The sequence below is a fragment of the Phaethon aethereus genome (assembly GCF_964289735.1).
Source record: "Phaethon aethereus genome assembly, chromosome: 28".
Classification (NCBI taxonomy): Eukaryota; Metazoa; Chordata; class Aves; order Phaethontiformes; family Phaethontidae; genus Phaethon; species Phaethon aethereus.
The window spans coordinates 3,115,829-3,136,592 of NC_138604.1; the positions used below are offsets into that span (position 1 = coordinate 3,115,829).

The 20,764-nt window shown below is 59.6% G+C and overlaps 2 protein-coding genes across 2 annotated transcripts; one reads left to right on the forward strand and one right to left on the reverse strand.

Annotated features, from left to right (window-relative positions):
* Positions 1-768: 768 nt before the first annotated feature.
* Positions 769-11,615, reverse strand: LIX1L (limb and CNS expressed 1 like). The gene is made up of 6 exons (XM_082011507.1): positions 11,175-11,615; positions 5,855-6,018; positions 4,646-4,786; positions 3,812-3,907; positions 2,000-2,077; positions 769-1,819 (listed from the first exon to the last, which is right to left on the reverse strand). The coding sequence occupies exons 1-6, from the start codon at positions 11,506-11,508 to the stop codon at positions 1,577-1,579; spliced, it is 1,056 nt and encodes a 351-aa protein (XP_081867633.1). The 5' UTR covers positions 11,509-11,615; the 3' UTR covers positions 769-1,576.
* Positions 11,616-12,300: 685 nt separating this feature from the next.
* Positions 12,301-13,606, forward strand: PEX11B (peroxisomal biogenesis factor 11 beta; the record flags this gene model as incomplete). Its single annotated transcript, XM_082011406.1, has 4 exons — positions 12,301-12,356; positions 12,465-12,580; positions 12,668-12,869; positions 13,240-13,606. 4 exons carry the CDS (start codon positions 12,301-12,303, stop codon positions 13,604-13,606), a joined length of 741 nt encoding a protein of 246 aa, XP_081867532.1.
* Between the last annotated feature and the right edge of the window lie 7,158 nt (positions 13,607-20,764).

Here is a 20,764-nt window from a genome sequence, read left to right on the forward strand (position 1 = left end):
AGGAACACTTTAATGTCAGAAAGGGCGTTTATTTTGCTCTAAACATCATATAGATTTAGTACTTATACGTATACGAAGAACAGGGAACTATTCATTTAACAAAAAAAAAAAAAAACAGTGCATATAGAGATTTTTGTTTCAGCAACGTTTTGTTCTACTAGAAGGAACGGAACAACAGACCTGAAGAGCTGCTCGGCCCTCCGCTCTACCAGAAATCCTAAGAATTGTCCCCGAGAACGGCTCCCTGGGGGCGAGGGCCAGCAGCGGAGGGCGCGGGGCACAGCGAGGGGCCAGACCCCTTTGCCTGGCTGACAGGAGCAAAGCGGAGCTGAGGCCAAACCTTAGGCTGAGCTTTTGCTGCTGGGGGCTGGAGCTGTGCTCCGGTTCAAAGGATTAAGCACAGTTCCGGTTAACAAAGACGTAAACGCCGTTCTAGTTAACCGAGACTTGTCTTGGCAAGGCTCTTCAGGGAGAAGCTGAGCGGTTTCCCCCCTTCTGCCAGCGAGCTCCGAAACTCTGGCAAGGCTTTTTAAACCTTCCTTGGAAAGGCCAAGTCTGAGATTTGGTTTGGAAGCTGCTCTGGAGAGAACAGCACGTCCATCTCGCGTTTCTTGCGAGATTTTCAAAAATTCGCACCTTCCCCAGCCTGGCTGGGGAAGCCAAACGGCTCCGACGCTCCATTCCCAGCAAAATAAACCGGCCGCTTCATCCCGCACCTCCAGCACCTCCACCCCGCTAAAAACTGCGAGGAGGAGCGAAAAGGAGCAGAGCAGAAGGTGCCAAGTAACGACACTGCCAAGTCCAATCCCTGAAGTGCCCCGCGGGGTATTGTTAGGTGCGTTATTTCGTCGGAGAGCGAGCCACGTCCTCGCCCACGCGCGAAAAGCCAGAGCAGGAGCAGATACGGTGCAGGCGTAACTGCGAAGCCTGCCGGAGCTTGGAACCGGAGTTCTGTAGACTTAAGCCTGGCCAAAACAAAATCCCAGTTTTAAATCCCTTTGATGCGCTTGGGAGTATTCCCCCGTGCAGCTTGCGCGGCAGCGTTAACGAGATCGCGCCGGCTGCTTTGTTTTGTTGGGTTTTTTAATTAGTGTGCTTATGAAGGAGTTTTGATAGACACCCCCTCTCTACTATACAAGCAGAAGGAAAAAAAAAAAAAAAAAAGAGGCAGGTCTGCGTGACATGCATCAGCTCCCCAGAACAGAAGCTTCCTGAAGGAAGGGCTCCATTTCATGGAATACCGCCGACCACAGCGTACCAACGTACAGCGGCGGTCTCCACGTTAATACTGAAAGGCTGCGTTTTTAATGCCATCTTTAAAAAAAAAAAGGGACAGAAGGAATTCTCTAGCAGATCGGAGGCTGAGGAATAGGTCTAGAAGGAAGTATTAAAAGGTTTAAAAATCTGTACAGGAGCTTTTTTCCTTCTTTTTTCTTTTTTTTTTTTTTTTTTCCCCTTTCAAAATGTGCAAACGGGCCACAACTCCGGAGGAGGCATTACATGCTTTACGTGACCGGGGACGGATCCCGCCGGCGCGGAGGTGTTAGGCGGCCTGGGGGAGCGGAACGCCTCGAGTCTAGCAGTTGGAGGAGTGCATGCTCCCCAGCTGGCCAGCGGCCAGCATCAGGATGTCTTTCTTCTCCTTATGGAAACGCAGCTCCTTCCCAGCCAGGCGGGCTTCGTCCAGCTCTCTCTCCGTGGAAGCCAGCTCTCTGGAAAGGGCTCCCGGGCTATTCTGCTCCCTGTTCACCCAGTCCATGGCCATCTGGTTCCTTATGTCGTCGTCCAGAGCGCGGTGGGAGTAGTGAGCCAGGACCTCCTGGTGGTAACGGACACATGCGGGAGGGGGGGCTTAGGAAAGACAAGTCGCCACGCGGGACGCAGTTCGCTCAGCGGCGTCTGGCTGCCTTGCCAGCTCAGGGAGCTCGAGGAGAAGGTCGTAAGCGACCCCGGCACGCCCAGAGCGCCGCGGCCCGAGACGCCCGCGGCCCCGACTCACCTGCCGGGAGCACTGCCTCTCTCGCATGGCTTTGAGGCTGCCATTCCAATGCAACAGCTGGAAGACGGTCATCAGCTCCTGCAACGGCAAGGGGCGGTCAGGCTGCGAGCCAGCGCGGGGACGAGGGTTCAGCGCCGCAAGCAGCCAAACCAGTTTCTGGCCACGGGAACAAGGAGCCGAGAAGGACTTGGCGACGTCGCGCCCGGTCCTTTGCCGCCGCAAGGACCCCGGAGCGGGTTCGCGGCTCCGGAGTCCGTGAACAAAAGAATTCCAGCGTTGGCGAGTTAAGGTTTATCAAAAAGACAAGGAAACCGCAGCGGCAGGGCAGGCGGAAGGCATCGCCAATGTGCCAGGAGCCAGGACGCCACGGCAAAGCCCGGCTCACCCCGCCAGACAAAAATCCCTGGACCAGAGGAGCGGGTTACAGAGGAGACAAAGCTGCTGACGCTTCACTCCGCCGCAGGGATTGCCGGACTCTGCCATCTTGCAAGCTCTGAGCTAAAGCACCAGCCGGAGCGGGTGACAAGCCAACGTTTTCCGAGCAAACATTTCTCTCTCAAGGCCACGCCAACTTTTGCTTCGTGAACTTGCAGGGACTAGTTAGGCTTCCCAAACACAAACACAGCCTAAGGAATACACATGACAGAGGCACCCTGTGTAAACAGGGCCACTAATATAAACACTTCCGTCTTCCGCCCACTGAGTATTTCCATTCAAGGGAATCGAGCCAGGCGAGAAGTCGGCTTCGGGAAAAGTTTGCCTACAGCGAAGAACCCCGAACACAGCGACACTCCGAGATGCATCCAAACCCCGCTTCACCGCCTGCAGCAGAGTTAGGGTCTAATTTCTCCTCTCCTAAAAATCCATCGCCAGCCGGTGCGCTTGCAGTCAACTCGAGAGTCGTTTCGAGTCGCTTTTGAAGCCCACGTTTAAATTCAAAGGATCCGCGAACCTCAAAGCACTGGCGTAACGACGTCTCTGCACGTGCGGGGACAGACGTCCTGTTCGGCACCGGGGAGCGCGCTCAAAAGACTAAAGTCACGCGCAGAATACAGAGTGCTCTGAACAGCCTGGTGTACCCGGCTGCTCCGCTCTGCTCGTAGGAGCGGTCTCCTCGGAAAGGCCGGAATAAAGCCCAGAGGAATCTCAGCTCTCGGTCGTCTGTTCTGCACGGGCTCCTCCTGCCCCGTTAACCGGAACTGGTAAGTGCTACAGCAGTCTCCCTCACCAGTTTGTACCTCACCAGTTTGTACTTCTCATTTCACAGATGTTTTGTCGTAACGAGAGACAGACTGCGCGTATTTCGGTAGGACACGAAGAATGCTGGGATAACGCTGTGGTTTGAGGGCACGTAACGACAGCGATCAAGACTCCTAACTCCACAATCAAAATGGCTTTGGATGAAAGATCTTCACCAGCTTTCCTGAGGGAAGCGAGACCCTCTCCCATTTTACAGGGAGGGGATAAAACCCACGAATGAAACGCTCGCTTAATGCCATGAGTTAAGGCACCTGGAGGTGTCGTCTGGACCTCCGGCACCAGGTAACGAAATACTACGTCACTGAAAACACCGGATCGGAAGGCGGCAAAACCCCTTCACAACACTGAGCCCTGCAAACATCAAAGAGCATTTACAGAAAGAAGCCCCATTCCAAGTATTTTGCTGCTATACCAGCACCTGAAAGTGCCACAAATCCTGGGTTGTGCTCCAAGAGGAAAGCCCCACCTTTATTTTGAATGTAAAGTGCCACAGACGGAGCCGAACGATCAAACCAACCATTTGAACCACGTAAGGACATTGTGAACGAGTACCTGGAACTCCAGCATTGATTTTCCCTTGTTGGATTCCAGCATGAAGCGGAAAGCACCGATCCCGGTGTTGGGATTATCAGCTTCCTCTCGATTGCCCTGCAAAGAGACATTTCATACCAGAGCTGCAGTTCCCGACCGAGCGGGGTCACCCGGCGCCTGCCACTCCTGCGACATCGTCTCCCCTCGGATAATCCCAGGTCCGACTGAAGAGGAGCCGTACGCACCTCGGCCTCGAGCTGGCAGACGAGCGCGCCGGTCCCGTCCAGCCTCGAACGCTCGCGCCGCTCACTCCAGCTCCCGCGCAGCAATGGCGCCCGCCCCGTGTTTGATGACGCCCCTCGAAAGGGGACGTTTTTCTGCCGCCCATTGCGGCGGTTTCGAAGTTCTTGCAATACCCGGGGTACCATCAAGCACCACGTGACGGCACAGCAAAGAACTCCCTCCAGGATAAGGTCTAATTAGGGCAGTAAAAGGGGAATGCAAAGCTCCCGCCGCTAGAAACTAACGTTTCTGGAAAACGTTTGGTTTAAAGGAAGCTGGCCAAGGTGACAACCCGGCCAGAGAAGGGCCACACGGACCCACATCTCAGTCTCATTATCCTACCCCGCCTGATCTGAGGGCAGCACGATCAAACGCGAGAAGGGTGTGAGGCTCTGTGGGAGGGGAAGCAGCAGAACGAGAATTAGAGTTTTAATACTCCGAGGGCCCTGAAAAAAAACCTGCCGTAAAGAGTTCCAGATGTAAAAGAAAACTGCAAATTCCCCCCATTTGAGGTTTTTCCCCGGTCAATCCGTCCCCATCAACTGCAGCCCTCTGGGCACTGGAAAGCCTTACGTTGAACGACGCCAGGGCCTCCGAAACACTCTTCTCGATGAACTCATCCGTGATCCTCCGGGAGGGATGCTCGTTAAAGACCGAGTTCATTAGCGCAATCTTCGCAGCACTCCTGCGGGCTTCAGCCTTGGTGGGACAGAACTGAGGAGAGACAAACACCGTCAGGACAGAAAGGCAGCGAGACGGCCGCGATCCCTTCGGCCCCACGCTCCGCACTTCTCCTCCCCGACACACGAAGCGGGAATTAGGCGGCAGCGTTGTGTAGATTTGGAAAGTCGTGCTCTCAGACATCCTGAAATCATTAGGAGCTAGTTTTAAACCGCAGCTATCCCAACCATGCTAAACACAAAAATTAGGCAGGCAGCTGAACTCAGCACATAGTATCTGCATCAGGAAGCGCCGCAATCAGATCGTCAACAAAACCAATTAGCTTAAAACCAAAACGTAACCAAATTACTCTTCGGCGCAAGGACTGCCGTTCGGGACGGGCAGACCGTGTAGCTGCTAGAGCTGTTTCTTTTGGATACGTTCTGCAAACCAAGACCAGAGAGTAACCGCCTAAAGCCACGGCAGCAAAGGAATCCGAAATGCTGTCAGGACCCGTTGTGATTTTTGGACCTTAATCTTTCGGGTGAGGTATTTGGGTTGGACATCTTCCATTTAAAGAGAAAGAGGGGAGAAACTATCGATCCAGTGTGACGGTTTGATTTCTACAGTCTTTTGGCCCCTTGAGAAGAGGCTCTGGGTCAAATCCGGAGCCCTCGCAAGGAAATATCACTCTACCAGTTTGTCCGCGCTGCGTCCTGTAAATACATCCCGCCGCTTCATCCTGGGAAGGAGAACGAAGCGACAAAACCAACCTGACAGTCTTCTCGGGCGCCGCGTGCCTCACCGCGGCACTGCCACGGTCCGGGTCAGTCACGTGTAGGGAACACAGTACCTACCACGAGGTACAGCGTACAGCCAAACCTTCCCGGACCGAAGTCGTGTGGGGTTTTAGAGGCAGTTAGGAACACTTAAAGAGGGTTACAGTCAGACCCACGTCATCCTCGTGCTTCCAGCCGGCAGGAAGACGTTAACGCCGTGCCCTTCCAGCCGGCAGGAAGACGTTAACGCCGTGCCCAGCGCAGGAGGGTATCTGAGCGCTCGTTCTGGTGGGGCGAGATCCTCGCGGCACCCGAGTTAAACCGCGTCGGAGAGCGATCGTACCTGGAAACTGCCGAAGCAGCTCCCTCCCGGCAAGGTGACGTAGCAGACGTACGGGGGGCTGTTGGAGGGGACCATCTCGTACACCACGAGGGCTCCGTTCTTCAGATCAGCTCCACGTGACTGCTTCATCTGCCAGAACTCCTGAAGGGCCTCCACGACGTTCACTGAGGAGGCAGAAATAGAATCGAGTTCAGAGACGGAAAACCAGCGCCTGGGTTTCCTCGGGTATCGCCCGTCAGGAGCGGCCACACCGAGACAGAACGGCATAAATGCCGGCGCGCTCCCGCCTACGCAAGCGGGGCCCTACCCAGGGAGCTCGGTTACGCCTCGACTAAAAACCGTCGGCTTCAAGGGGAGCCGTAGGCGCACGACGTCGACGCAAACGCAGCAAGAGGAACCTAAGGAGAACCACCGAGCCGTGAAACAAAGCTCCCCACGGAGAAAAGCTCTTCTCGTTCCGACGAACTCGGGGGCAAAGCTTTCCGAAGAGACTTTCCGAAGGCAGCGGGGCGTTTTTCCCCCGTTAGGAGGGCTGCCAGCAGGCTCAGCAGGTTTGCTCACCTGATCCTCAGTGTTGACATTCTTACATTTAAGATAAAAATAAAGCAGCTGACCTGCACGTGCGCCGTCAGAGCCGCAGAAAGCACCCGCTTTTGGGCTGAACATCGCGTACCTAGCACAAAACAACACGACGGAGGCCCAAGTGACCCGAGGCACAAAGCTACTCAGCTGAGACGTTTGGCAGAACTCCCTGTGATTTGGGTGTATTTACCTGCCACAGAGAGAGCGTGTAACAGCGCAGACGAGCGTGGTTCTCGCCGGAGAACCTCGTTTGTGCCATTCGGCACGGGAGGATGTATAACCGAGCGGTGAATCGCAGGATAAAACCAGGATTAGCTTTGTTACAGTAAGCGCTTTTTCCATCCCAGTTAGGAAACCAGAGCCGAAAACGTCAGCCCTCCTTGACCTTGGTAATTACAGCAGTCTCACGAAAAGCCGTTTCGAAGGCGGCACCTTTTCTGCAGCACCAAATTTGCTACGTGGGGTTTAAGCACCTACCCAGCTTTAATGACCCGGCGGCCAGTCCACGCCGCGCGCAGCCAGCCAGCGCACACAGCCCTCGCGGCTGCTCGTAGCCCAAAGCCACGAGATTAAATTCTTATTTTAATACGCACGCAAGAACTAGAGGCGTTTGCTGCCACAACGAGCCAGCCGTCTCGTCGCTCTCCTCATCTTTGAATCCCCAGCGTCACGGGGACTTTCTTTGAGGTGTTCTAAGTCCACCCACCCTTTATTTTGTCAGTTCGGGCAAGAAAAACGAACCTCGTAGCATCTAATACCCCGAGTCCCACCGAATTCGCTCTAAGCTTCCTTCTGTGCTGAACAGCCTGACAGACAGCCGTAGGAAAAGCCTGCCCTCAGCTCCTCCCCAGCACTTCTATCCTGAGCCTTCTGAACCTCAGCAATCGCTCCGAAGCCAGGCGACCTGCAAAAAGCAGAATTACAGCAACCCCTCGCTCATGCAAGAGCTGTTAAAAGGACTCCACCCCAAAATCCCCATTTTCAGCAAAAGGAGAAAAATACCCCCAAGTCCCCAGGCAAGCTCTCCTGGGAGGAGCCGTACACGGCGCGGCGAGCAGCGAGGCAGAGCAGCGAGTGAGACGAGGCTGCCGTCCGCGAGGTCTCCCGGGGGAAGACAGAAAAGGGAGGCGAACCGGAGGCCACGCGCGAACGCTCGCCGCAAGCCACCCCGGCCCAGCTTTTCGGTTGCCCACGCAGCGCTGTGAGGGTTTAGGTCTTCAGCCTAAAGCCCTCCTTCAGGCTTGCAGGAAGAGCGCGAGCTTCAGCCTTTCACTTATCGCTTTCCGTAAGACCAAGCCAGGCGAGGAGTCCCTAGCACAGTAGCTCCTCACTAAGCGTTTTCTTCCTCTTTCAACCACAGGCTTTTCGGGGCATTTGTTCATAAAGCCGTCGCTTTGGATTATCTTCAAAGTTTAATTGGGGGTCAGGGTTTTTTTGATGAAACATGCAAGACGGGGGCGATTTTCCGCTGAAGACTGACAAAAAGCCGTACAAACAATGCACAGTTCCCTGCCAGCTCTCCGGTGCACCAATAGCCAGACAGAATTCCCATCCATCCAGGCAGACTCCCTGCCTGGGGACAGCGTAAGGCATGCACGTAATCCCCCACGGATTTGGGGAGACAATGCCCGATTCAATAACGGCTTCAGGGACCGTTCGGCACGGGGCAACTGGGACTTCACAGCGGCGACCGCACAAGAAACTGCAGAGAAAGCCCAGCTACATCAGGCCACGCAAATTCTCACGACACAGGGAATTACTCTGAAAAGTCAGAGAAATTATAGTTTGGATTAATTTAGGGAAGCCCGAGAAACCGACGTTAAAAGCAGGTTAACGAGGAAACGCCGTGCAACGCGTGCACTGGCACGGGTTTGTGTTCTCAGCCCAAGACAAGGGTTCCTCTATGCCAGGCGCCGGCTGGGTACTTCGTTAGCGACGGGAGCAATAGGTCAGACAGCTGAGAAGCATCCAAAAGAGGTTTTCTTCCCAGACCGGATTCAACGCTTGCAGCTGCCGCAGGCAGGATGGTTTTAGGAGACGGGGGAGTAAAATACCTAATTGAAACTCTACGAACACCTCGGAACAATATGCTTTTGTAGGGCCGGAGAATGAACCGCGCCGCTGCGAACAGAGACCTGCCCATCTGCCCTCTCCTCGGCACGGCTCCAGCTACACCGCCGCACAGGTCCCGCTTAGCAGGGAAACGCCGGCTGCGCACTGCGGCGTGCTGAATCCGAAGCGAAATCTTAGTCTGGATTTGCTCTGGACCGATGATACTCAGCCTTGCTCATTCTCGCCCCTCGTCCCACTAAATCACAAAAGAGCGACGCGGGGGGAAGAAGCAGGAGGCACGAAGTTCGCTTTCATTTACAGAAAGCACCTCAAATGCCGGCACGTCTCACGCGTGCGAGAGGACGGCCCTCGAGAAAGCAGGGGCAGCTTCTGCACCCTGATGGATCTGGATCCCGTACGGAGCACGGAACACAACGCAGCGCTCGGCCTGGGGGAGAGGGCAGGGAGAAAAACGACCGGATGGTTTGAAGGCAGGTAAAGATGCTGAAGAAGTGAGGTGTTCTTTGCGTCGCACATCAGGTCGTGCTTAGCGGGAAACCCAACGCGTAGAGAAAGCTCTTTTAAGTGCCTGCAAGTCGAACAAGTCTCCCTACCGGCTCAAAACACGGTGACTCTTACTACGGGTGTCAGTCGACCAGTTTTGTATCTTCGTTTGTGTTTCTGAGGGCAGGAACTGGAAACGCTGCTCTTCTAGAAAAGCTTTGTCACCCATCTGCGTGGGGGAGAGCCGCAGGCTTACAGAGCGCGGCTCCTGTCAGAGGCTTACCCTTTGCATCTGCCACTCCGAGGAAAGACGAAGAGAAGCCGGGAGACACAAAGCAGAGCCTGCTCCGACCATCAGGCATATCTGTTTATTGCTTTGGAGCGCAACCCCGTATCCCGGCGTTGCATATACGATAGCACATCTGACTTGCATATTAAATACAGAAGGGTAAGTGATTCCACATGGCGTTGAGCTCCTCTGGAGCCAGACGAGCAGCGGTCCCTCTGCGCTCCGGTGGCGCTGACTGCCAAGCACTCACCATTTTGGAAGCCTACGACCGCCTCCGTTGGACCTGCTGCCGTAGCCGGAAGAAGTCGGGAACTCAAAATAGTTGCAAAGTGTCTCCTTTCGGGTGGGGTGGAAGATTCTTTCCATCACAGGGCCAGTAAAATATGTGCTTTATCCTTTTTTTTTTCCCCCCTCGCTTCTGTACTTCTTTTTTCTTTTTTAAATACAAAGGAGCGTAGAAGCAACCCAGATCTGAGCCTCCTCCGGGGGCTCTCGCACGACCGGGCGCCTCTGATGCAATACTTGGAGCCCCGTGGCGCCGGAGCGTGGTGGAGCACTTAACACCCCCGCGACAGCCTCCTCCAGCACCAGCAGCCTGCAGAGCTGTTCCCTCCTCCCAGCCACGGGGTTTTTCCATCGACAAGGTGCAGCCGTGCAGAACACGGAACCGAGGGGGATCCCAGGAAAGCGGCGGCCACCGGGAACGGCCAAGGATCTCCCGGCAGAGCGCTCTTCGCTGCTGCCTTCGTTGAAAGAAAGGAGCTTTTTTTTGTCCTGACGTCAAGTTGAAGTAAAGGAATTACGTACAGAGGACTAAATCGCTACCGCACAAGAAGCATCCTCCTTCTTAAAAACGTAAAAAACACCTAAAAAAAATTAAAAAAAAAAAAAAAAAAGAGGGCTCCACTTTAACTTTATCACACGTTTACCTGTTACAGGCACAGGACGAGTAGGAAACCTCCTCAGCTTTGACCCACAAGCTAGGGAATCGTCTGCCCAGCTCCAGCTCCTACACCTGCCTTCGTGGTCACCTATACACCTGCCTACCACTAACCTGGTCTTCTTTCCCTAATTCACAAAAAACACGTCGAGTTAGGTATCTGGAATCGGTTGATACCATAAAGATAAAAGTTTGCATTTAAATGGCCACAGAGCTTTCTAAGAAAAGGAGACTCGTGAACGTTTCTCAAGCTTGACCCCTGAAACCACGAGACTCCTTAGGGAAAAGGCAGACCCAGAGAAGCCACGGACTCAGCGGTTTTATTTTACTCACTTTTACTTCACTCTCTCGTTTTTGGCACAAGAAGCAGCTCCAGATAAGACGGGGCTGGAGCAGGGATTCTCCTTTCCTCCCCACGCTCACCTTTAGCGTCGCCCAAACCGCAGGGGCTCGCTCGGAAAAGTCTCCGCCGACAGCGCAAGACGCCGAAAAGATTTAACCTAATGACAACAGTCAAGGATGCCTCCTCGGTCCCCCTTAGAGCCCACCACAGGGGCAAACCGCCAGCCGAACGCCGCGGGGACGGGGAACGCCGGCCACGGGAGAGGCTCCCGACTCTCTTCGTTCCTCTAGAGCCACAGAACCTGCGGGGAAAAGGTGCTCGCAGCCCGGCGGCGGGAGGCGAAGGGAAGCAGGCCCTCGCCCAAGAGGGCTGCCGTGCAAATGCGGGGCAAGGAAGAGGGTCCTGGAGAGCTCGCCCCGCAGAGCTTTGTGCTGGGGAAGATAGACGGGAAAAGGGATTACGAGGAAACGGGATTACGAGGGAAAAAGGGATTACGAGGGAAAAAGGGATTACGAGGGAAAAAGGGATTACGAGGACGGGAAAAAGGCCCCTCGCCCTCAGCGCCCCCGGCCCAGGCCTCGCTCCCCGCCCGCCCCCGGCCCCGGCTCACCGCGGCCGTAGCCCTGCGTGTGCTTGGCGAAGCTCCTCACCACCGCCTCCACCGCCTCCCGCAGCACGGCGGGCGGCCCGGCGCCGGGCGGCGGCGGCGCGGCGGGTCCCTGCAGCCCCAGGGGGGGAGGCGGCGGCGGCAGCCCCAGCCCCAAGCCCAAGCCCAGGCCGGCCGGGGGCGGAACGGCGGGCAGCGGCGCGGCCGCCGCGGCGGGCGGAGGGGCGGGAGGCGGAGGGGGAGCCGAGGCGGCGGCGGGGGCCCCGGTGACGCCGGGCCGCAGGGAACGCAGCGTCCCCACGCCGGGCTGCAACCGCTGCGCCCGCACCGACTCCATCGCCGCCGCCAGCCCGCGCCGAGGGAGAGCCCCGCTGCGGCGCCGCTGTCACTCAGCGCCCGAGGGCCCAATGGGCGTGGAGATCACCCCAGGGGAGGGGCGGGACGGCGTGGGGAACTGGCCAATGGCAGCACGCAGGAGACTTCAGGACGGGGCGGGGGGGAGGGAGGCGGTGAAAGCGGCAGCACGCCAATCGCAGAGCAGAGGCTCGGGAAGGTGGGAGGGACGAGGAGGGGAGCGGCCAATCAGAACTCGCTTGTAGGGCGTGCAGAGGGAGGGGCGCGTTTTCCCCCCTTACCCCAATCACGAGTGAGGGACACGGCGAGGGGGCGTAGAGGCTAGCTGTCCAATCGTGCTGCAGAGCTGATTATAACGACAGACGAAAGAACGAATCAAAATGCAAAGTAGAAGAGCTGGAGGTGGAGAATTGCAACTACGTTCTTATTGGTAGGGAGAAGGGGCGGGATATAGAAAAATTAACCAATCATGAGCTTCGCTATCCATTTAGAGGTGGAGACCGTTGCAATTGCCCATTCACGGCCTCTGTTTTGATAGTAAAGGGCGGGACCTGGCACATCCAGCCAATAGAGACAAGCTGTGCGGGTATGAAGGGGGCGGCACGGCTGTTCTGGGCTCCCGCCGGCCGCCAGGTGGCGCTAGTGCCCCCTCCGCCCCGTTCGGTTTGACCTACGGCAGCTTCCGTCGCGCTCCCGGAAGTGGCTTCGCGCCGCTGCCCTGCGCCTCCCGCGAACGCCCCGCACCGGCCAGCGACGCCGCGGGCCCGGCCCCGCCATGGAGACTTGGGTGCGTTTCAGCGCCCAGAGCCAGGCCAAGGAGCGCCTCTTCAGGTACGGGGCCGGCTGTCATGCCGGCGGGGCCGCGCGGTGTCCCCACGCCGGGAGAGGACGGTCACGGAGGCCGCGGGGGGCCTCTGACGCCGCGCCGCCTCTTTGCAGGGCCGCGCAATACGCCTGTGCTCTGGCGGGAGACACGCTGCGGAGGAACGGGGCGAGCGCCGGGGTCCTGGCCAGCGTTCGGCAGCTGGAGGCTCACCTCAGCCTGGGCCGCAAGCGTGAGTGGGTGCCCCGGTGCTGGGGAGGGGGGAAACGGGACACCCCCCCGGCCCTCCCCGGTGACCGTCCGTCTGTCTGGCCCGCAGTGCTGCGCCTGGGTAGCTCGGCCGAGGCGCTGGAGGCGGCGAAACGGGCCATCCACCTGTCAGATATGGTGCTGCGGTTCTGCGTCACTCTCAGCCACCTGAACAGGGCCATGTACTTCGCCTGCGACAACGTCCTCTGGGCGGGAAAGGCGGGCCTCGTTCCCGGCGTGGACCAGGAGAAGTGGAGCCAGAGGTCCTTCAGGTGAGGGGCTCGGGAGCTGTGAGGGCTGGCGGCGAGTCTCCTTCCCCAGGGAGAGGAGGTTTCTCGCCTCCCTTCTGCTGTCCCGGGGGTCCTCCAGGTCTGCTGCCCTATGGAGCATGCAAAGGGGTCTGAGCTCCCCTCCGAGCACTGCCTGCAGGGGCTTCGCCCCTCCTTGCGCCGTGCCGATGGCAAAGAGCGTGGCGGGAGCCGTTGGGAGAACGTGGGCTCTTCCTTCCTGCAGGTGTTCTGTATTTATGGCTGATGGGGAAGCAGCTGGAGGCTGCCAGCGTCGCGCAGCGCAGCCCCCAGCGCTGTTTGCCTGCTCTCTCTGCTCTCCCCACCCTCCCCGTTCCTCTCCCCTGTGTTTCAGGTATTACCTCTTTGCCCTCGTCGTGAACCTGAGCCGGGACGCCTACGAGATCCGGATCCTGATGGAGCGCGAGGCGGGCGGGAAGCGAGCGAAGGGCGGCGAAAACGGGCACCAGCTCCGGGCTGACAACAGGCTCCAGCAGCTGGGGCTGAGGCTGCAGATCCAGCTCCGGCTTCTGATCCACGTCCTTCGGAACAACCCTCCTCTGCTGCTGGACGTGGTGAAAAATGCCTGCGACCTCTTTATCCCCCTGGACAAGCTGGGGCTGTACAAAACCAACCCGGGCTTTGTGGGGCTGTGCGGCCTCACCTCCTCCCTCCTCTCCATCCTCACCATCCTTCATCCCTGGCTCAAACTAAAGCCTTAGTTGTTCTCGGAGCCTGCCCCCGGGCTCAAAGCCAGCGAAAGGCAGATTTTGGGGACCCTGGGAGGTTACTCTTGGGGCTGGGACATGACTAAAGCGGACTGTCTCGGTCCCGGTGTGTGCGGCTGCCCGTTCACGTCATGCCTGGCTGCTTTATTAAACGGGCTGTGGAGTTGGGAGGAAGGTGCAGGGAGTTCGCGGCGGCGGAGCCCGCAGAGACCTGCTCCAGCTGCCTCCGCTCCCCGCGTTGCCGGCGAGGAGGGCGATGCTCAACAGACCTCAGTTTGGTTCTCCTCCCCCTCGACTGTAGAGCCTTGTTTGGCCGTTTTAGGGGTTTAACGTTTCCCCTTCCTTTTTAGGGGAGGTGCCTCTTAAGCCAGAGCCAGCCAAGAGGAAAATATTTGGGGCCGGAGAGGCTGCCTGGGTCGCTGGGTGCTTCCCCCAGGCTTGAGGGGAGGTTTAAAGCGTGGGGTGGGCCTGAGTCTAGCGCTGGCCGGACGGATCCAACGCCTGTTTTGATGCTTTGTCTTCATTTTAAGAAATCTGGGTGCAGACAGAGAGAGGGTGAGTTGAAAGGACTTTGGCCACAGATGAGCCGTACCCAGTGGGGAATCCGGGGTAAGTCCCTGGGGTCTTGGCCGGTCCCAGACCGGCTGGTCAAGGGTTCGAGGTGAGATTGGGGCAGGGTATCTCCCCGTAGTAGGAGGGTATTTGCTTGCCTGCACCTTCCCCGCAGTCGTGGTGGGGAAGAAGCGACTGCAGCGAGTCGCACTGAGCCTGGGGGTCGCTCCCAGCCTCCCCGTGTGGATTTCTCCGCGTCCGAGAATGGAAAAGGGGACTCGGGCAGCCCGAGCTCTTCCTTGCCGCTGGGAAAGAGCCGGGACCGGTGCATCTGCCTCCCTCCCTCCGCCCGGAGCAGCGCAGGGTCACCCTGCTGAGCCTCTGCTGCAGCATGCTTCTCGGATATCCTTTTTACTCACTTTTTTGGGGATAAATCAGGGAGGAGATGCTCGATGCTGTGAGTTTCTGTGTCGGTTCTGCCCCCCTGCTTTTCCCTCTCAGCTGGCACTGCCACCTCACTACATTTTCTCATTTTCCTTGGTTTCTGTGATGCCGGATAACGCTGCTTATGCCGGGCAGCGCTCTAAAGAGTGTTTTACTTAACCACAGACCGAAGGACGCGCTCAGAGCTGGTGATTATTTGAATCCATAGGTGGGATGTTCCTCGGCCCATCCCCAGGAGAGAGATGCAGAGGGAGGGAGGGAACGACCCCACGTGCTTGTAAAACCCACTGGTGTTTTTGCTGAGCTCTAGCAGCTCCGTGCACAAACGGCTCGGGCTTGACCCGCTTCCAGGTACGGAAAAGGCTTGTGCCTGGGCTGAAAAACATGGCTTCCTCGCTCGAGAGCGCTGCCGCAGGTTTGTCAGTCCGGGCTTGGTTCCAGGACCCTTCTGGCACCTTCTGTTCGGCGTCTCCCAGCTTTCTGTGGGCTCTGGAGTGATGCGGGGGAAGGCTGAGTTGCCAGGAGTGGGTGGGCGAGTGCAGCCCAAAACTGAGCCCAACTACCCAGAGCTTTAGTGAGAGGGAGTTTAATTCAGCGGGGTAACGACGGCGGTAGCAGCGGGGTGTAAGAACTGGCTCGTCGCACCTGTGAACCAACTTGGATGGGGGAGGGTGCAGGACAAGGTCCTTGGATCCCAGCGTTTGGACGGCGAAAGCTGCCCCCCCGGTTCCCCTCGGCTCGCGGTAAAGAGCTCGAGCGAAATCTCAGCGTGGATTCGGAGCCTTCGAATTCTCGGCGGAGAAGGTAAATCTGTTAGGAGAGCGGAAGGCGGCCGTCCCCGGCCCGTCGGCGGCCGCCGCGCGCTGTTCAATGCAGCTTGAGCCAGGTTTTAGTTGGGCGGAGGTTGGGAAGATGCGGGGCGGAGGGCTGCGCGGCATCGCCCGGGCGCGCTGCGGTGTACATAGGCGCCTGCGCTAAGCACGGTCCTGCGGCCGATTGCAGGGTGAATTATTAAAGCCCGGCTGCTGAGACGCTGCCGTCTTCCCATGTCTTCGTGGTCCCGGACGGGCGAACGCGCGGCCCGGTGCGTCTCGCCTGCTTCGGGATGGGGTCTCGGACTCGCTCCCAAGGTGCGTTTCCTCGGTGAGTGCCGGGGATGCCCCGACAGCCGAAGGCTCGTGAGGGCTCCACATGGCCCCCGGCCCCTTTTTGGTGCGGATCGGGGCTGCCGTGTGTGCCCGGCAGGACCCCGGGTCTCGCTCGAGTGTCTGCGGCAAACACCGCTCCTGCCGTGCTCTTGAGCCGGCAAAGGATGCGTGGGAGAAGCCGGGAAGGCGAACAAGCTCGCCGGTGCTTTCACCATTGCAGCCACCGGCGGGGGAGGCTCACCCCACCCGGTGATGGCCGAAGGCGGCCGAGACCCTCCGGCCGATGCGGCGTCTGCCGGCAGCTCTCCCTCCCGGCCCCCTCGCCACCTCCGGCAGCCGGTGGAAAAAAAAACAGTGAGCCCCATGGTAGGTCTCGGTGACGAGACTTGGCCCTGCCCGCCGGTGCCGCCCGTTGCCCACCAAGACGACGGGCACCGTCTGCCGTAAGAGCCGGGCAAAGCCGCCAAACTCATCGCGCTGTGGCGGGGGTCTCGCCTGGGCTTCCCCGAAGCACCGAGGCTCGGTGTCCCCCCGCTCAGCTCCGGCTTCACCCGCTTTATAACCAACCACAACTTCCCTTCGGTAGGGGAAGGCGAGCGCTAGTTGGGCAAGGGTCTGCGTTAGCCGGTGCCGGGTCTGCCCCTCGCCAGGAGCCGGAGCTCTGGGAACGTCTTTACGGCAAATTACTACAGAATTATTATCATTAAAACGGCGAGGGGGTTACCGTGCCTGGCTTTATACAGATAAATATTTCTTGCTCAGTTTATTGAATCGTCACATTTAATTGTCACGTTAAATACTGAGATAAATGACTGAGTCCCAAACAGGCTTCCAGTTGACGTTTACAATTTATTAAGCGAATAGAGGCGAGCAAACAGCGCGGGGTGCGCCGGGCGTCCCCGCTCCACCAAGACGCACGCGGTACAGTTCCCGTTTTCGGTTTATATCCCTTATACTAATACATATTCATGAACAGGCGTGTCTTCTTCGGCGCATGCCCTCTTCTCCTTCTAGGGTCTTCTTGAATCTTCCTCAGCGTGCCCCCGGGATGGCCCCAGACTTTCTGTGTGCACTTCACAAATTTCTCTTTACACAACACTATGCGGTCAGTGGTCAAACTGGTTTGAGCCGATATACCAGAATGTTGCTAGACTTAGGCTCGCCGTAACGCCATATGTTAACCCCTCCGCTAGACTTAGGCTCGCCGTAACGCCATATGTTAACTGCTCCGCTAGACTTAAGCTCGCCGTAACTCCATACCTTAACCCCTCCGCTAGACTTAGGCTCGCCGTAACTCCATACCTTAACCCCTCCGCTAGACTTAGGCTCGCCGTAACTCCATACGTTAACCGCTCCGCTAGACTTAGGCTCGCCGTAACGCCATATGTTAACTGCTCCGCTAGACTTAGGCTCGCCGTAACGCCATACGTTAACCGCTCCGCTAGACTTAGGCTCGCCGTAACTCCATACCTTAACCCCTCCGCTAGACTTAGGCTTGCCGTAACGCCATACGTTAACCCCTCCGCTAGACTTAGGCTCGCCGTAACGCCATATGTTAACCGCTCTGCTAGACTTAGGCTTGCGGTCATACAAGGGTATGTAGGACAGGTTACGCTTCATCACACGAATCAGATGAACGTATTTCACAATAGGAAAGTGAAAGTGTTGAGGAATTTTTTTGCAGTCCGCAGGCCGGTACTCCCCGAAATCGGGGCGGGGGGTGTCTCCCGCGGCGTTTCCCAGCCCCGGCGGCGCCGAACCCCTTCCCTGCGGCCGCCGGTGGCCCTTGACCCCCCGCTGAGCCCCGAAATCTGCAGTTTTGTATCGGAACAGCCCAACTTGGCGGGATCGTCTTTAACAATAAGCAAGAAGAAATGCGTTTAGCCGAGTACTTGCCGGGCTGCGGCTATAACGAGAATACGGCTCGTACCTTGGGGTTTGAGCTGCTAATTACAGCTAATTAGCGTTAGTACTGAACTAATTACGACTAATTCAGGTTCACTTCCAGAGCGGGTCGCCAGCGCACCCTCCTGCCGCCGCCGCGGGGCTTTCCCGGGCACGAGAGAGTCTGAAACCGAAACCAGCCCCGGCAACCCCCGTCGAAACGTTAATTGCTGTTAATTAGCCGGGCAGGGGGTGCCGGGGCCGCTCCCCGGAGGGCTGCGAGCGCGGGGGGGTGGCGAGACCCACCCCTCCGGAGCGCTTTTCTCCCGGCTTCGCCGCCTTAGTTACTTGCCCGGTCGGGGGTCCGCACCCCGCAGGGGGGCAAGAGCCGGGGCTGGCCGGAGGGGGGGTCTTCGGTAGCCCGCAATTAAGGAGGGGGCTCAAGGTGGGTCTTCTGGGGGCAGCCGCGGTCTCCCCCGTGGGCGCCTGGCTCTGTGCCGCGGCCGGCCGGGGGCTGGAGCCGGCGCCGGGACCCCCCGCGGTGCGCAGGGAGGGGGGCTCGTGCGGGGCGGCTGTGGGGAGGGACTGGGCATGCTGGGAGAGCTGGGGGCACTGGGGTGGGCTGGGGGTGCTGGGCTGGGGGCACGGGGATGGTCTGGGGGTGCTGGGCTGGGGGCACGGGGATAGACTGGGGATGCTGGGCTGGGGGCACGGGGATGGACTGGGGGCGCTGGGATAGACTGGGGATGCTGGGCTGGGGGCACTGGGATAGACTGGGGGTGCTGGGCTGGGGGCACTGGGGTGTGCTGGGGATGCTGGGCTGGGGGCACGGGGATGGACTGGGGGCACTGGGATAGACTGGGGGTGCTGGGCTGGAGGCACTGGGATAGACTGGGGGTGCTGGCTGGGGGTACTGGGATAGACTGGGCTGGGGGCACTGGGGTGGGCTGGGGATGCTGGGCTGGGGATGCTGGGCTGGGGGCACTGGGATAGACTGGGGATGCTGGGCTGGGGGCATGGGGATGGGCTGGGGGCACTGGGGTGTGCTGGGGATGCTGGGCTGGGGGCACGGGGATAGACTGGGGGTGCTGGCTGGGGGTACTGGGATAGACTGGGATGGGCTGGGGGCACCGAGCTGGACTAGGGGTGCTGGGCTGGGGTCACCGGGCTAAGCTGGGGGTACTGGGCTGGACTGGGGCCGCTGGGCCAGGAGCACGGGGGGCTCTGGGGACCCGCTGCCGGCCGGGCCCCCGGCACCGCCCGTCACTGCCAACGTTCCCGGGGCAAAGTGCAGCCGGGAACGGCAAAGCGCCGGCGTCCCGCCCGGGCTGAGCCTCGCCGAAACTCGCCGCACCCCAGGCACGGCGCGGGGTGAGCGAGGCCAGGCCGGGGCGGGGGCAGCCGGGGGGCTTTGGGGGGCGGGCGGGCGCTCCGGCCTGGCGTCGGGCGCCGGCGGCGTTTCGGCGGGGCGGGACGAGGGTCGCCCGCGCCTCGGTTTCCCCACGCGGGTTACGGCGGCGCCGCGGGGCGCGGGGGCTTCCCGCGGGGACGGGCTCGGGCTCGGGGGGGGGTGTCGGGACGGGGCCCCCCGCCGCCTCCCGCCGCCGCCCCCCGCTCCCTCGCCCAACCGCCGCCGTTTTGGGCCGCTTCCAGGTGTTTTTCCTCCTTTCCGCGCCAGCGCCGGGAGCGGCGCGGGGCCGGTTTTGGGCCCGAGCGGGGCGGTTCCCCCGCGTCCCCCCGGGGTTGGGGTCTGGCCCCAGACGATCCGGGCAGGGCTGTGACCCCGGGGGGGGCCGTGCCCGCCCCGGCTGCGCCGCCTTTGCCGCCGTCGGCGTTGCGGCAGGACAGACGCCCGTCTGTTTTTCTCCTCCGGTTTCCTGTTCCGCGCTCCCCCCTCCCAATAAAAACACCCAAACTTTTGGCCGCAGCCGCCCCGCGGCCGAGGAGCACAAGTTTGCCTCTGTGCAAAAAAAGCCGATTTTGACTTTTTTTTTAATTTTTTTTTTTTTTTTTTTTTTTTTTTTTTTTTTTTGGTTTGGAAAATAAAACCCACCCTAAAAATCGGCAGAGAAGCAAACGCGGGGGCTCAGCCCGGGGGAGCCCCCCGGCCCGGCGAGGAGGAGGAGGGGGGCTTCGGGTGGGGTGTTTGCGCTTGGTGGGACCCTCAGCCTGCGGGAGCCGGTGGCCCAAATCCCACGGGATCCGGGTGCCGAGTCTGCAAGTTCCCAGGGACTGGGTCCCTGCGCCTGCCCCCCCCCCCAAGGCGCCCGGGGTCCGGTGTCGGAGACCCCCTGGTCCCTGACCCCCCCTCCGCCACCCAATTCCCTCGGGATCCGGTCCCTGAGCCCCCAAGGGAGGGTTCACCCGTCGCCCTCCCACCGGCTCCAGGTGCCACCTCCCACCCGCCCCGGTGCTTCCCGGGGGGTCGGGGTCCCCCGCAGGCGGCACCGCTGACCCCCCTCTCCCGCTGCAGGACGGCTCCGCGGGGATGCCCGGATGCCCCTTCCGGCCCGATCCCTGCTCCCGCCACCGGCGGCGCCGCCCCGGCCGCCCCTCCGCCACGCCGGCGGCCATGCGGCTCCCCCCGGCCGCCGGCGCCCGGAGGGTTTGGTGTCTGGCGCTGCTGGCGCTGGCGGGAGACGCGGCGCGGCCGCCGTGCCGCATCGACGCCAACAACCGGACGGGGCTGTGCAAGGGGCAGGGCCTGGTGCGGGTGCCCCACGGCCTCCCCGGCGGCCTGCGCGGCCTCGACCTCTCCTACAACAAGCTGCAGGAGATCACGGCGGGCGACTTCGCCGGCATGACCCAGCTACGGCACTTGGATTTGGGCTACAACCACATCTCCCGCATCGCGCCAGACGCCTTCCTCTCCAACCCCCTCTTGGAGCATCTCCAGCTCTTCAACAACTCCCTTGACCGCATCCCGGCGCCGGCATTGCGACCGTTGGTCAACCTCCGTTGGTTGGATATTGTTCCAATAACCTCTACCGCAGCGCGGCGTTGGACAGCGTCTTCGGCAGGCTGCGGCAGCTGCGGGAGCTGTCGCTGGGAGGGCCGCTGCTGCGGGACGTCTCCCGGTGGGACTTTGCCGTCTTGAAGGACACGGCGCTGCAGAAGTTCACCA